General features: G+C 35.7%; 1 protein-coding gene across 2 annotated transcripts in view; it reads left to right on the forward strand.

Moving 5' to 3' along the window:
• LTN1 (listerin E3 ubiquitin protein ligase 1) overlaps positions 1–15,530 on the forward strand; it is a 67,075-nt gene that overhangs the window by 39,888 nt on the left and 11,657 nt on the right. For both annotated transcript variants that reach the window (XM_055279386.2, XM_055279387.2), the window contains 9 exons: positions 1,661–1,820; positions 2,776–2,880; positions 7,445–7,587; positions 8,670–8,805; positions 9,010–9,154; positions 10,699–10,912; positions 11,400–11,637; positions 11,968–12,042; positions 13,902–14,088. In XM_055279386.2, the coding sequence (XP_055135361.2) occupies positions 1,661–1,820; positions 2,776–2,880; positions 7,445–7,587; positions 8,670–8,805; positions 9,010–9,154; positions 10,699–10,912; positions 11,400–11,637; positions 11,968–12,042; positions 13,902–14,088 (1,403 nt within the window). The remainder of the gene's footprint in view (positions 1–1,660; positions 1,821–2,775; positions 2,881–7,444; positions 7,588–8,669; positions 8,806–9,009; positions 9,155–10,698; positions 10,913–11,399; positions 11,638–11,967; positions 12,043–13,901; positions 14,089–15,530) is intronic.

The following is a 15,530-nucleotide window of genomic DNA, read 5'->3' on the forward strand; positions in this document are numbered from 1 at the left end:
TTGTTGGATGAATAGTTTGCAAATATTTTCTCCCATTCTACAGATTGTCTCTTCACTTTGTTGATTGTTTCTTTTGCTGTGCAGAAAGCTTTTAGTTTAATATAGTCCTATTTGCCTGTTTTTGTTGTCTTTGCTTTTGAAGTCTTAGCCATAAAAATACTTGCCTAGACCAATGTCCTATAGCGTTCCTCGATGCTTTCTGGTTGTTTTATATAGTTTCAGTTCTTATGTTTAAGTCTCTAATCCATTTTGAGTTGATCTTTTTAGATGGTGAGAGATAGAGGTCTATTTTCACTTTTCTACAAATGAATATTCAGTTTTCCTAGCACAATTTCTTGAAGAGGATGTCCTTTCCCCAGTATATGTTCTTGGCATTTTTGTTGAAGACTTTGTCAGTTGGCTGCAAATATGTGGATTTATTTCTGGGTTCTCTAGTTCTGTTCCATTGGTCTGTGTGTGTCTGTTTTTATACAAATACCATGCTGTTTTGATTCCAATGGTTTTGAATACTTTTGTATTTCATCGGGTTCTAATTTTTTTTCTGGCAAGTGGACGTTCAGATGTTGAACCCTAAGAGAACTTAGGGCCTCAGCAAATTTCTCTGTTTCAACAAATGGTTTAGAATTATAGGTGGTGGAGTGACTTTTACTAGATGGTATTAAAGGTAGGAGATTTGCAGAATCCCTGTATCAGTCTTGTTTGTAAGCCCTCAGCTGTAACACAGTTACTAGAAGGGGGAATATATGCTCTGGAAGAAAGTTGAAACACCTCTTTTGGGCAGCCACCTTCACATTCCCAGTTAAGGGAAAGGAAACAAGCCTGTAGTTTACATTGCACACAGAGTGAATCTGTGCAAATTCAAAACTAGTGAGGAGACTAATAATTTTTTGGGTTACTAATTACAAACTGGCAATATTATTTCTTTAATTTTATCGAGCTCATTAGTCAGATATTATTGTTGTTTTTGTTACCATGACTTGGTTAGAGCTGCTTAGCTCTAAGTGTAGGATTAGATTTTGGACCAGGTCGCAACGCTTCTGACTCCAAAATCTATACATGGCTTTATAAAAGGGAGTTGTGACTGTGTATTAGAAACCTATGATATGCCAGGCTTCATGATAGATACTTGGCCATTTAATTGTCACAGCAGTCCTGTGAGGTAGTTTGTAGTATCCTAATTGATAACTATTATATAGCTTGAGAGAGAGATGCAGATTTGAATCCACCCCGATCTGTAATTGAGGCCTCATGTCCTTTTACTGTATCATACTGTCTCCCATTTCTCCCATTTGCCATGAACTTCTCACCTCAGGTCTTGGGTCCCTTAGTTGTTTTTCCTGTCTGGAACTTTTTACCAATTGTGCCAAAATGGTAGGAAGATTCTTTCAGTATCTCTGGTAACTTAGGTTCTTGTCACATTCTTAACTAATTAGAAAAAGGACCAAGTAAAATTTGGGAAAAGGGTGGTATTTTGTATCAGACAAATATTCTCAGTTTTCATTATCCTTGAACATCTCAAAGCAGATTTGAAAAATCAGTTCATAGGTGTTTTGAGATGAGTGGGCACAACAGTGTTAGAAAACAAGGTGGAGAAGTGAAAATAATTGAAGGGTTTCTTCACAAAGTACTTTTGATAATTTGGTGCTGTGTCTTCTTTTAGTCTCAGAACTGCTTTATTCACTGCAGTGGTGTGAAGAATTAGATAACCCACCTATTTTTCTAACTGGATTTTGTGAAATGCTTCAAAAAATGAATATTACATATGATAACTTACGTGTACTTGGTAATACGTCGGGCCTTTTGCAGCTGTTATTTAACAGGTAAGAATCTCTTTCAATTTCTGTTTTTAAAATGACTATGCTACTTCTTTATGGCTTTGCCTTCTCTAAGAGGTAACTCTACTTCATGCTAATGTTTCAGTCAGAGGATTGATCTAAATGATTCCTATTCTTAATAATAAATAGTTTATGAATTCTAAATACTTGATTTAACCTTCTCAGGAGAAGATATTTGTATTCTGCCTGTCTTATTAAATCCATAAATACATACAGGGGTCAGATGACAAAAAAGAAGTAGAAGCTTGTAGAAGTTGTTTTGATTTATCTGTGACTCATCCTCCCAGTGCTCTCAGATTTATCCTTTATCTTACATGTTGTTATAGGTGTGTCTTAATGTTATGACCACAACGCTCTCCCCTAGATTAGGAAGGCAGGTATGAAAACAGTCCTTGTAGAGGTTATAGTAGTAAGATGTTCAGCTTTTTGAAATTACCGTGTTGAACTGCTTTCTCTTTAAGAGTTTATCACTTGCCGATAGTATTTTGAGTATGCTTTGCTGTATCAGAGGACCCAGGCTTCCTTTCCAATCCCATTCTACTTAGTTGACACTCACAACTTTCCTCAGAACCAAAGAACCTCTTTGATTGTTCAACTTAAGCCTGCTTAGGTGTCCTCTGGGAGATGTCTTTTTCCCGGCTACAGCCTCTGGTCTTCAAGCCTAATCTCTAAGATCATCTCCCCTATTGGGACTGAAGAGACTGTGGAGTTGCCTAGGGAAGAGAGCTCAATACCAGCTGTGAAGGAGTGCTGAAAGCCTAAACTCTCAGTTCTTTGAATAATTACTGGCAGTTGCTTGGTGTGCAAAGTCTTAGGTGAATTGATGCCATCACAAGGTGCTTTATTTAATTCTGTAAAAGGAATCCAGCTAGCCAGTGTTTAAACATTTTATTCAGTACGCTTTCAAAATGGAATATAATTTTTTTCTTTCCTTTTTCAGGTCCAGAGAACATGGCACACTGTGGTCTCTTATTATTGCTAAGTTGATCCTTTCCCGAAGCATTTCATCTGATGAAGTGAAACCACATTATAAGAGAAAAGAAAGGTATTCTTATTTAAAATGTTTTTACTTTGTAATTTACTGTAATTGGTCACTTTAGCAACCCCTAATTAATGAATAATTTCTAAGGAATCAAGAAAACAGGTTTAGGAAATGAGGAAATTAAAGACTTCAAGGCAAATTAAATTGTTTTAGGTTAGGGACATACCTTTGAATTTATTTATTTATTTATTTTGAGACAGGGTCTCACTCTGTTGCCCAGGCTGGAGTTCAGTGGTGCGAACATGGCTCACTGTAGCCTCAACCTCCTGTGGTCAAGTGATCCTCCCACCACACTCTCCTGAGTAACTGGGACCACAGGTGTGCACTACCACACCTGGCTAATTTTTTAATTTTGTAGGGATGGTGCCTTGCCATGTTGCCCAGGCTGGTCTTGAATTCCTGGGCTCAAGCAGTCCTGCTGCCTCAGCCTCCCAAAGGCCTGAAATTACTGGTGTGAGCCACCATTTCTGGCCGACACCTTTTTTTTAAAGTAAATAGTTTTAACTCGATAGCCTTTTGTCGTAGAATTTTATACTGTACTTTTTTTTTTTTTAAGCCAACAGCATTTCATGAACTTGTTTTCTTTTCCCCAGAAATCTTTCTGATAGAAATCTTTTCTTTTGCCCTTTCCTAATACTCTTTTTCCATCACTTTATTTGCTACATGGAAGTGATAGGGAAAGTTACTCTTCTCTTAAATAACATCATCCTATTGAAGTATGTTCTAGAAATGTAACAAATGTGTTCTGTTCTTAGGACAAAGAAGTGGATTGTGGGTTTGGGTGTGCTGGTGAAGCTCAGCATTCAAATTAATACTTAGCTGAGATTTACCAAGAGGCATTTTGAATTTACTGATTTACCAAGAAGAATTCTGAAATGACAGATACATGTTCTGGCATAGTAGAATTCTAAATTAAATTCTGACCTTTTTTTATCTTAAAAGTTTTACAAAACTTTTTATTTTGAGGTAATTGTAGATTCACATGAATGTGTAAGAAGTAATACGAAGAATAAAAATCATACAGCTACCCAGTGGTGCTGTTTTGCATAACTTTAGCATAGTATTACAACCAAGGAAAAAGGCATTGATGCAGTCAGTTGACTTAGTTTACATGCACATGTTTGTGTATGTTTGTGTGTGTGAGAGATAGAGTGTGCGTGTGTTCTGTGTAGCTCACATCTGTGACCACCACCACAGTCAAGTCCAGAACAGTTTCATTATCAGGATCCCTTGCGTTATCCATATATAGCCTCAGCCACCTCCCTTCCCATTGTCCTAATCTCTAGCAACCACTAATCTGTTCTCTCTCTTTGTAATTATGTCATTTAAGAATATTTTATAAATGGAATTTGCCGGGTGTGGAGGCTTATGCCTGTAATCCCAGCACTTTGGAAGGCCGACGTGAGAGGACAGCTTGAGCCCAGGAGTTCGAGACTAGCCTGGGCAACATGGCAAAACATCTCTACAAAAAAATACAAAAATTAGCTAGGTGTGGTGGTGTGTGCCTGTAGTTGCAGCTACTCAGGAGGCCGAGGTGGGAGGATCACTTGAGCTCAGGAGGTGGAGGTTGCAGTGAGCAGAGATCATGCCACTGCACTCCAGCCTGGGCAACAGAGTGAGACCCAGTCTCAAAACAAGACAAAAAACAGTATTATATAAATGGAATCATACGGTATGTAACTTTTTGACATTAGCTTTTTTAGCATAATTAATATTTTTTTCTGATTATTAAAGTAATATGGAATTAGCTAAAGAACTATTGGAACTAATTAGTAAGGAGATGGATGTATACTTACCACACAAAAATGAATAGCTTTCTTATTCACCCATAGTAATCAATTTAAAAAATGGTATGGGAAAAAAAGAAGATTCCATTCACAATGACAACAAAAACTATAAATACTTAGAAATAAATTTAACAAAAAATTACAATTATAAAACTTGAATAAAGATCACAAAAGAAGGTGGGAAGATAAATTGTAAAAATGGTTGTGTCAGTCTATAATTTCAGTGCAATCTCAATCAAAATTTTAGCAGTTTTTGAAAAACTTAGTAAACTGTTCTGAACATAGTATACGTTTGAAGGAAAAAGTTCTCAAAAGTAAGAAATTTTTGAAAAAAGTGAAAGAGACTGCATGCCAAATATAAAATATATTATTGAATTATAGTAATTAAGCAGTATGAAATTGAAGAGTAGACAAATCAGTGGATACAGTCCAGAAACCTATCCACACATATGTGTGAATTTAGTTTTTAATATAGGTGGCATTTCAAATCAGTGTGGTGAGTAAATAATAATGATAGGAAAATTGGTCGTATGTTTGGAAGAAAAATACTGAGACCTTCTCCTTTACATTTTATGTAAATATATATATATACATATATATATATGTATATATATATATTTGATTCTGTAAAAATGAAAACTTCTTGCAACCTAAGTTGCCCATCAGTGGATAAATGGATAAATAAAAGTGTGGTATAACCATATAATGGAATATTATTCAGCCTTAAAAGGGAAAGAAATTCTGACATGCTACAGTCTGTATGAACCTTGAGGACATTATACTGAGTGAAATAAGCCAGTTACAAAAAGACAGATACTCTATGATTCCTTCTATAGAGTAGTCAGTTTCATAGGGATAGAAAGTAGAAGGTGGTTGCCTGGGGCCGAGGGTGAGAGAGGAATGGAGCATTCATGTTAGTGGGTAGAGTTTCAGTTTTGCAGAATGAAGAATTCTGGAGATTAGTTGCACAGTAGTGTGAATGTACTTAACACTGCAGAACTCTACACTTAAAAATGGCTAATACATTAATTTTATCTGTATTTTATGACAGTTAAAATTTTTTATATAGTATTTCTGAAAGATGAAAACTGTGACAAAATATAAAGATTACAGGGACAAATGACAAAATGGGAGATGACATTTGCAAATCAACAAAAAATATTTGTAATATATAGATAGTTTATATAAATCAGTGAAACCCTCCAAATTGAAAAATTTATCAAATACTTAAAGAGGCAGTTCATAGATGAAATGGTCAAAGGTAGCTCAATACTGAAATGTGAAATATGAAAGGATTTGCCTTACTAATAATGACAGAAGTACAAATTAAGAGCAATGGTTTTATCCACTATATTGCCAAGAATCAAAAAAAATTCATTAAATGTGCAGCTGAACAGTCACACCTGTGCATATTTGGTGAAAGTGTAAATTGATTATGTGTTTTCAGAAGCAATTTGAAATCACCAACATATAATACATTCAAATCCTTTCAGCTTTCAATTCCACTTCTAGGAATTTAGCCTAAAGAGGTATTTATACATACGCAGAATAATATCTTCTTAAGGATATTTATTGCAGCATTATGTGTGAGGGCAAAAATTTGGGGGTGGGGGAAGAAACCTAAATGTTCACTGATAGGGAAATAGTTAAATAATGATACATCCGTAGTATGGAGTGTTAGGTAGATTTTGTTCATTTTTGTTATGTAGCTTTAAAACAGAACATATGTTCTGACAGAAAGTATATGTAAGTGGTAAATGATAGAACAATATGTTTAGTGTCATCCTTTTTATGTGAATAAAACCCAACAGTATATATGCACAAATACGAATATCAGTTCAAAGAAAGGACACACAGGCCTGTAATCCCAGCACTTTGGGAGGCCAAGGCGGGTGGATCACCTGAGGTCAGCAGTTTGCAACCAGCCTGACTAACATGGTGAAACCCCATCTCCACTAAATACAAAAAAAAAAAGTTAGCCGGACGTGGTGGTGCATGCCTGTAATCCGAGCTACTTGGGAGGCTGAGACAGGAGAATCACTTGTACCTGGGAGGCAGAGGTTGCAATGAGCTGAGATGGTGCATTGCACCCCAGCCTGGGCAACAAGAGTGAAACTCTGTCTCAAAAAAAAACAAAAAAAGAAAGGATACACAACTGGTACTATTTATTTAAGTTGAATCAATTGACTCTTTTTGTTTGTTTTTGGAGACAGAGTCTTGTGCTATCACCAGGGCAGGAGTGCAGTGGCGCGATCTCAGCTCACTGCAACCTCTGCCTCCCAGGTGCAAGCAATTCTCCTGCCTCAGCCTCCCGAGTAGCTGGGATTACAGGTGCCTGCCACCAGGCCTGGCTGATTTTTTGTATATTTAGTAGAGATGGGGTTTCACTATGTTCGCTAGGCTGGTCTCAAACGCCTGACCTTGTGATCCGCCCTCCTCAGCCTCCCAAAGTGTTGGGATTACAGGCATTAGCCACCGCGCCCGGCAATTGACTCTTTTTTTTAAAAGAGAACATAATGTCATGTGGCTAGTATAATTTTAAAAAATCATATATGGGGAAAAGTTATATATGCTCATTTCAAAAATTTATGCAGAAAAAAGGAGCAAAAAAAAAACCAATTTCATCGTCAGCACTTGTTAAATCTATCATAGTTTCTTTTTATGTAATTATATGTGATAGAATTATTCATCTATCTTTTTCAATAGTCCAAATAAAAGAAATATATAAAATAACTGTATGTTTGGAAGAAATCTAACTTGTGTTTTTTTTCTTTAAACAGTTTTTTCCCACTAACTGAAGGCAATTTGCATACCATTCAAAGTCTGTGTCCATTTTTGTCAAAAGAAGAAAAGAAAGAATTTAGTGCTCAATGTATACCTGCTCTTTTGGGCTGGACTAAGAAAGATCTTTGCAGCACTAATGGTTAGTTGCTTGATAATAAATATTTCATTAATTTAATTATTGCTTGAGATGAAGAACTGTTTCTAATATATAAGACCATATCTAGCAGAGGTAAATTGAATTACTGCTGATTTGTTCTGAGATTATATGGATGAGTGTCATTAGACAGTGGCTGTTATCATTTTACAGTACAAAAATGCTGGGCCTTAAGGGAAGACTTACACCCAGAAATACCTTCTAACCATTTCTTTTCTATCTATAGCTTTTTAAAGCTGTGCCTCTTTTCTCCCTAGCCAATGATTGAATGTATAAAGGCAAAAATAGCTTCCGTTGTGTTTAAAACACTGCACTTTTCATTTGTTTATTAATTTAATAAACATTTATGAGCACCTGCTACATGGTAGTTCCTATTGTAGAGAAGACAAACATAAAGTTGTATCATGTAATAACTGATGTAGCAAAAAGATGTACTATGTATAGAAGTGGCAGAAAGGAAGGAGTTTCCACTCTGCTTTGAGGGTGTTAGTGGCAATTTCACAAAGAGAAATATTTCTACTGGGTGTTGAAGGATAAATAGTTTTCCATATGGACATAGTTGGGGAAGGGCATTCCAGGTACACAAAAACATACAAGGGTACAGATTGTTCATTTTGGCTGGTATGTAAGATAGAAGGTTGGGGACAGAGGGTGTTAAGATACACCAGTGGATGGATTTTGAGGTTTGGTAGAGATTCTAAAGAGTGGGTCCACATCAGAGTTTACCACATATACTAGCTGCTATTGAGTAAATGAATGTATAAATTATGAAACAGTATGTTCTATTTTCCATTTGCTGTTTCCAGCTACTGTGTAGCTGTAGGTTTTTTTTTCACTCTTTCCCCTCCCCCAAATTCTCTATCGTGTGCTAGGTGCTGGGTATGGAGACAGGATCTCTGCGCTTTGGAGCTTATAAGCTCATTTGTTGACTCTTACATAAAAGTCATTTTTAGAGTTCTTATGAACACTTCTCAAGAAAGTTTTTTACTTCTCAAAGTGGACTTTTTTTTAATAGTAGCGATATAATTCTTAAAAATTTTTAATTTTCATTTTGAATTTTACTTCAGGAGGTTTTGGACATCTTGCCATTTTCAATTCTTGTCTGCAAACCAAAAGTATAGACGATGGAGAGCTATTACATGGAATATTAAAAATCATAATATCCTGGAAGAAAGAGCATGAAGATATTTTTCTTTTCAGTTGGTAGGTGATACTTTATACTATGTTTTTCCTTCAGTATACAATTCAGACAAAGATTACGTATCTGTGTCACAATTTTGTAAAGTAATTATGGTAGACATTTAAGTCAGTTATAAATAAGTATGTAAGATTTAAAGTAGCATATTTTCTAATTGAATGTCAATATAATTATTCTTTTATTGTCATTTGTTTTTATCTTTATCACAGTAATCTATCAGAAGCAAGTCCAGAGGTACTGGGTGTAAATATAGAAATAATCCGGTTTCTTTCCCTATTTCTGAAATATTGCTCATCCCCTTTGGCAGAGAGTGAGTGGGACTTCATCATGTGCTCCATGTTGGCTTGGTTGGAGGTAAATTAACCCGATATGTCATCACCTCTTGTGGGTCTTTGTACAAACTTTTGCATCAGAACTATTTACTAATCTCATTCTTTAAGTGATGATTGTAATTGGTTCCTTGGTATAATTTAAAACACTTTGTAGATGTTCTTCTTACCAGCACTGTTTGACAGAATAGTAAAATGATAGATTTTTAATGACTACCAGCATCATTCAGTGACCAAATCTCCCGTTATTAAAATGCCTTCTCCATTAGCTTATCATAATATTTGCAGCAGAGCCCTTTCAGGTTTTGTCTGTTAATGATAATTATTTTGGTCTTTTTTGGTTATAATTAGATTATTTCTAAAACATACTGTGGGAATATTGTGAGAGTAATGTATTAAATAGTAGCAGATTCAGAGGGAATTAGTGCAATTTTGTGACCCAAAGCAACCAGAGGTATATTACTTGTGGGCTCCAGGGCAGCAAGTCAGTCAGGGTTGAATTGGTCTGAATCTCTGCTTTGCCTGCTATTAGCTATGTGACTTAGAGTTTTAAACTTAAACTATTTGAGACTCAGTTTTCTTTCTTTCTTTTTTTTTTTTTTTTTAATTTGAGATAGAGTCTCACTCTGTTGCTTAGGCTGGAGTGCAGTGGTGTGATCTTGGCTCACTGCAACCTCCGCCTTCTGGGTTCAAGCAATTCTTGTGCCTCAGCCTCCCAAATAGCAGGATTACAGATGCCCACCAGCATGCCCGACTAATTTTTATATTTTTGGTAGATATGCGGTTTCACCATTTTGGCCAGGCTGGTCTCAAATTCCTGCCCTCATGTGATCCACTTGCCTCAGCCTCCCAAAGTGTTGGGATTGCAGGCATGAGCCACTGCGCCTGGCCGATTTTCTTATTTTAAAATAATAGGCCGGGCGCGGTGGCTCAAGCCTGTAATCCCAGCACTTTGGGAGGCCGAGGTGGGCGGATCACAAGGTCAGGAGATCGAGACCATCCTGGCTAACACGGTGAAACCCCATCTCTACTAAAAATACAAAAAAAAAAATTAGCCGGGCGTGTTGGCAGGCGCCTGTAGTCCCAGCTACTTGGGAGGCTGAGGCAGGAGAATGGCGTGAACCCGGGAGGTGGAGCTTGCAGTGAGCCGAGATCGCGCCACTGCACTCCAGCCAGGGGGACAGAGAAAGACTCCGTCTCAAAAAAAAAAAAAAAAAAAAATAAATAAATAAATAAATAAAATAATAACTTACAACTTGTAGGGCTACTGAGAAGATTATAAATGTGTATTTAATGTGTCTGACTTAGTGTTTTCTTCCATAGGTTAGAAATTAAAAAGGGTATTTGAGAATAAATTGTTTATTAATGATTCTAATTCATGGTATTTAATTTTGAAGAAAAAAGTTATTTTGATGTAAAATTTTTATGTTTCTCCTGAGACTACACACTTCAACTGCTTTTTGTTTTAAAATTCAAAGAAATGAAAGAGAGGCTTTTCTTTATATTGGCTTTATTTGTAGTGTTCTGGTAGAAGTCTGTTTACCTATTTCATTTTTATTGTTTTTTCAGACAACAAGTGAGAATCAGGCATTGTATTCTGTTCCACTTGTGCAACTGTTTGCCTGTGTCAGCTGTGATTTGGCCTGTGACCTCAGTGCTTTCTTTGATTCCACAACTCTGGATACCATTGGCAATCTTCCTGTAAATCTAATCAGTGAATGGAAAGAATTTTTTTCCCAAGGCATCCACAGTTTGCTTTTACCTATTTTGGTGACTGTTACAGGCAAGTGAAAAAGGGAATAATAATGAGATTGATTCATTGGAAATGACTTACTGAAAAATTCAAAACCAAAAATTTTGATGTTTAAATCAAATAATACTAAATAGTAAAAGAAAAAGCCAGAAGAGAAAGCTTGGCTTCTCAGAAGCATCATCTATGCTTTACAGACAAAAATTGAAAAATGGCAAGGTATCCAATGACTGTTGCAAATTAAAATAATAATAATTCAGATAACATGAATGGATGATGTGACTAGAACCTCGCTATTGAACATTTGCTTTCTTTTTAGATAAGGATCAGATAAAAGTTATTAAAACAGTTGAGATTAACTGGAATATATATTCAGTTCATGTTTCTAGTTAAGACTGCTTTATTGTTTATGTCTAGTTTTTATTTCATTTTCTTAAATGACATTTGACTGTTTGTGAATCATTTAAGCTATACTAACTTTCTTTTGAGATGTGCATGTTTCTTTCCTTTTTGTCATTAGGAGAAAACAGAGATGTGTCTGAAACATCCTTTCAGAATGCAATGCTGAAACCCATGTGTGAAACATTAACGTATATCTCAAAGGAACAGCTCTTGAGTCACAAACTTCCTGCAAGATTAGTTGCTGACCAAAAAACAAACTTACCAGAGTATCTCCAGACTTTGTTAAATACATTGGCCCCATTACTCCTCTTCAGAGCTAGGCCTGTGCAAATTGCTGTTTATCATATGCTATACAAGTAAGAATTCATCCAATTGAATCAATGTTACAGTGGTCTAAAAAAATAGAATATATGCTTAGGTTTTACTTTTAATTATTTAAAAAAGTAAAATTTTTGAAAGAAGGAGATCTGACTGCTTCACTTATAGGGACCCTAAGTTGCCTCATCTTTTAGGTTATTGTTCTCTGTACACAATCTGTATTTCAATAGTCCTGGCTATAGTAGTTATTTTAGAGAAAACTCATTAAAACATTTACTCATAAAATAAGTATTGGTCTTTCTGCTTTTGAGCATGACTTAATAAACAGTGTAATATCACATATATAAAAATAATGTTCTAATTTCTAGATTGATGCCTGAATTACCACAATATGATCAGGATAATCTAAAGTCATATGGAGATGAAGAAGAAGAGCCAGCCCTGTAAGGTTTTTTTAAATAATTTGTTTTATTAAATTCTTATAATCCATCTCACTTATAATGTCTTTAGAGGACTGAAGCAGCACAGAAGCTATAGAGTTATATTCATTCTACAGATAGATCTTTTTAGTTATCTGTAAGATATAAATGAAATACAGATTTCACCCAAAAGATTGTCTCTCTCTCTTAATTGTTCTTAAATCACATTTTCCATTTGCTGCTGTTCAGTAAAACTATCTTTGGCCATATGGTGGCTGTGGAAAGAGTGTATCAGTCCAAATATCTATTGAGCATCCACTTTGTGCAGAGTATTAATTAAATGCTGAGGGGAGTATGCAGTGTTCAGTGAGCACTTTCTTTTTCTTAAGGAATTTATCTGATAGAGATGATACTGTAGCGTTATAGAAAATACAGTACACGATCAGTGCTAAGAAAAAGGATAGATAACTTTTTTTTTTAAGGTCAGTTAGGCCTATATAAGATAGCATGTTATGAGGTCACAATTAATGTACATCAGGAAGGGAAGACTTTCTTTTGAGGAAGAGGCATTTAAACTGGACCTTTAAGGTTAGGTAGCATTTCTGCAGGACAAGAAAGACAATATAAGTTAAGAGAACATCATGTACAAAGGCACTGAGTCATGAATGTGAGGATGTGCTTGGGGAATATTGAGTAGTTACCACTTAATGTATAGTTTTATTGATAATATCTTTCTTTACTGGAATGTAAGTTCTGTGAGGGCAGGAATTTCTCTCTCTCATTTCTGAGAGAGAAATAGGCTAGAATGCTATAGGCCAGAATGCTTCCTGGCCTATAATGAATGGCCTTAAAAATGACTTTTTTGGGGGGATTTGGTCATTACTTGGTAGGAGATAGGGCGCCACCAGCTGATTCTGACACTAGTGTGAAACATGAATTGTAAAAAGAAGCAAGCAGAGGTGGAAGTGATTGCAGAAGTTAAATAACAATGCATGGAGGGCAATGTGAAAAGTGGAGAGATTTTGGAGCTGGTATTTTATAAGATCTAGTGATTATCAGTATGGAATGTAGAAGGCTGGGTACCTGAGATGGAGGTGTTGAAGGAAAAGACCTAAGAGCAGAAGTTTGGAGAAGGCCTGTGCTTGTGGGCTGGGAGAAGGAAGCCACACGGGAAGAACGATCACAGAAGTAAAAGGAGAGAACCAGGCTAGAGTATCATGGAGAAGAGAGTTAAGTATTTTACTTTTTGAGAATCTCGTAAGTTCACTTGAAAGTATAAATGAGTAGAGTAGTTCAATAAAGAAGAAAATTAACTTACATTGTTGTGAATTAATCTGAATGGTACATTTATTTTCTTAAAAAGATACAATCCTGATTTTTTAAACAGGCACATAATTATTTTCTGTGTTTATCCGATTAATAGTATCATTGTGATATTTCTTAATAGTACTAAGTAGATAATATGCAATAAAATAGAAACTAGAATGAAGTGACAAAGGTTGAAGTCTTATCTTCACTTTGTCTTTTATAAGATGATAAAAGGCCTGGTAGGATTTAGAATCCCTAACAGTTTCCCCTACTAACTGAAAGACTTTGGACTCATCATTTGGCTTCTCTGGGTGTGTGATTTTTTTTCACTTATAGAACAGAAAATTGAAAGAGACGTTTCCTAAAAATGTCTTTCCTTCAAGTGCTATAATACGTCTTTTTTATTTTACTGTTATGTGAGATTAGGAGTTAAAATTGGCTCAATAGAGAGGAATTTTTAAAAGTTTTTTGGAAAACAGAACTTTTTCTAAAATGCTTGAAGTTTACAAGTACTGTCAATTTGTTAAGGAATGAATTATAAAGAAAACTTGTGGTGTTTAATCATTGATTCTTAGGTCACCACCAGCAGCACTGATGTCTCTTCTTAGCACTCAAGAGGACTTACTAGAAAATGTTTTGGGGTGTATTCCTGTTGGACAGATAGTTACTATTAAACCACTGAGTGAAGACTTCTGTTATGTTCTGGGATACCTTCTCACTTGGAAATTAATACTAACTTTCTTCAAAGCTGCGTCATCGCAGGTAAATAAATATGTGACAACTTTCGATAGTTCTGTCCTAATATGCTTCTGATACTGTTCTAAATACCTTCCTTTCAGTTTAATAAAAGGGAAATCCTTATGTTTTAATCGCATCTTTTTAAATTTATTTGATTTTATTTATTTGAGACAGGGTCTCACTCTGTTGCCTGTGCTGGAGTGCAGTGGCACAATCTCGGCTCACTGCAACCTCTGCCTCCTAGGCTCAAGTGATCTTCTCACTAAGTAGCTGGGACTACAGGTGCGAGCCACCATGCCTGGCTAATTTTTATATTTTTGTGGAGATGGGGTTTCACTGTGCTGCCCAGACTGGTCTCAAACTCCTGAGCTCAGGCAATCCACCTGCCTTGGCCTCCCAAAATGCTGGGATTACAGGCATGAGCCACTGTGCCCAGTCTAATCTCATTTTATCCAGCTAACTTCAATCTGCTTAATAAGTTTACTCCTGTCCCTTATCCCTTACCCCTCCAAGCAAAAGTAATTACTCTGATAGGTGGCCATATCAACTTTTTTCTAATTGAATGTGGTTACCAGGTTCTTTTATTTCAGAAAATAATATTTATATAATTTAATTTTGTACTATCATAGTAATGATTTCAAAAGAATTGGATCTTGTGTTTTTTTCTGTTTTTTGTTGGGAGGGAGTCAATTTTTCACTCTGTTGTGGAGATTTAACTTAATACATCATTGGAAATTTACCTTACTTGAAAATCACTGTTTGGAGAGAGATCTGTGAAACATTACCTATGTAATAATTCAAACTGTTACCTAAATGGTGAAAATATCTGAAATATTTTGTCCAAATTATTCTAGCAGCCACTAGATGTCTCTGTTGTCTCATGTTTAGGAAGTAAGACCTTATCCAAGAACAAACTGGAAAGATCTCTCTAGTTTTTCTTTTAGAAGGATCCCCACTTGAGGATAGTTGGAGCCGGGGAAGTGGAGGTTGCAGTGAGCTGAGATCATGCCACTGCACTCAAGCCTGGGCGACAGAGCCAGACCCTGTCTCAAAAAGAACAAGGAAGATCCAAATCTCTGTCAATCTTTGATTGAATTAACCTAGTAAAGTATGTGCCTTCTTTTGACAGGTCAATACAAAAAGATTTAGTTTATCACTTAGTGTGATTAAGTATTCATGGCATTCATTTCCAATGTGACTTTTTGGAATTTTTAAATTATAATTTATGTTGTTGCTCATAACCTATACCCTGGTACAAAGATATCAATTTTTGCATCTTTGCATTTGTATATCTATGGGGAAAAGTCAAATCACAGAAGCAGCGTTGATCTAGTTGTTAAATAGATTAGTTTTCTCTTTAGGCCTGTCACTTATTTTTGTGACTTAAGCTAGTTTTATTTAATGATAATCTATTTCAAGAGCTCCTTATCTGGCTTTTACATCAATTTCTTAAAATATTGTTGATC

The sequence above is a fragment of the Symphalangus syndactylus genome, chromosome 5, assembly GCF_028878055.3.
Source record: "Symphalangus syndactylus isolate Jambi chromosome 5, NHGRI_mSymSyn1-v2.1_pri, whole genome shotgun sequence".
NCBI lineage: Eukaryota > Metazoa > Chordata > Mammalia > Primates > Hylobatidae > Symphalangus > Symphalangus syndactylus.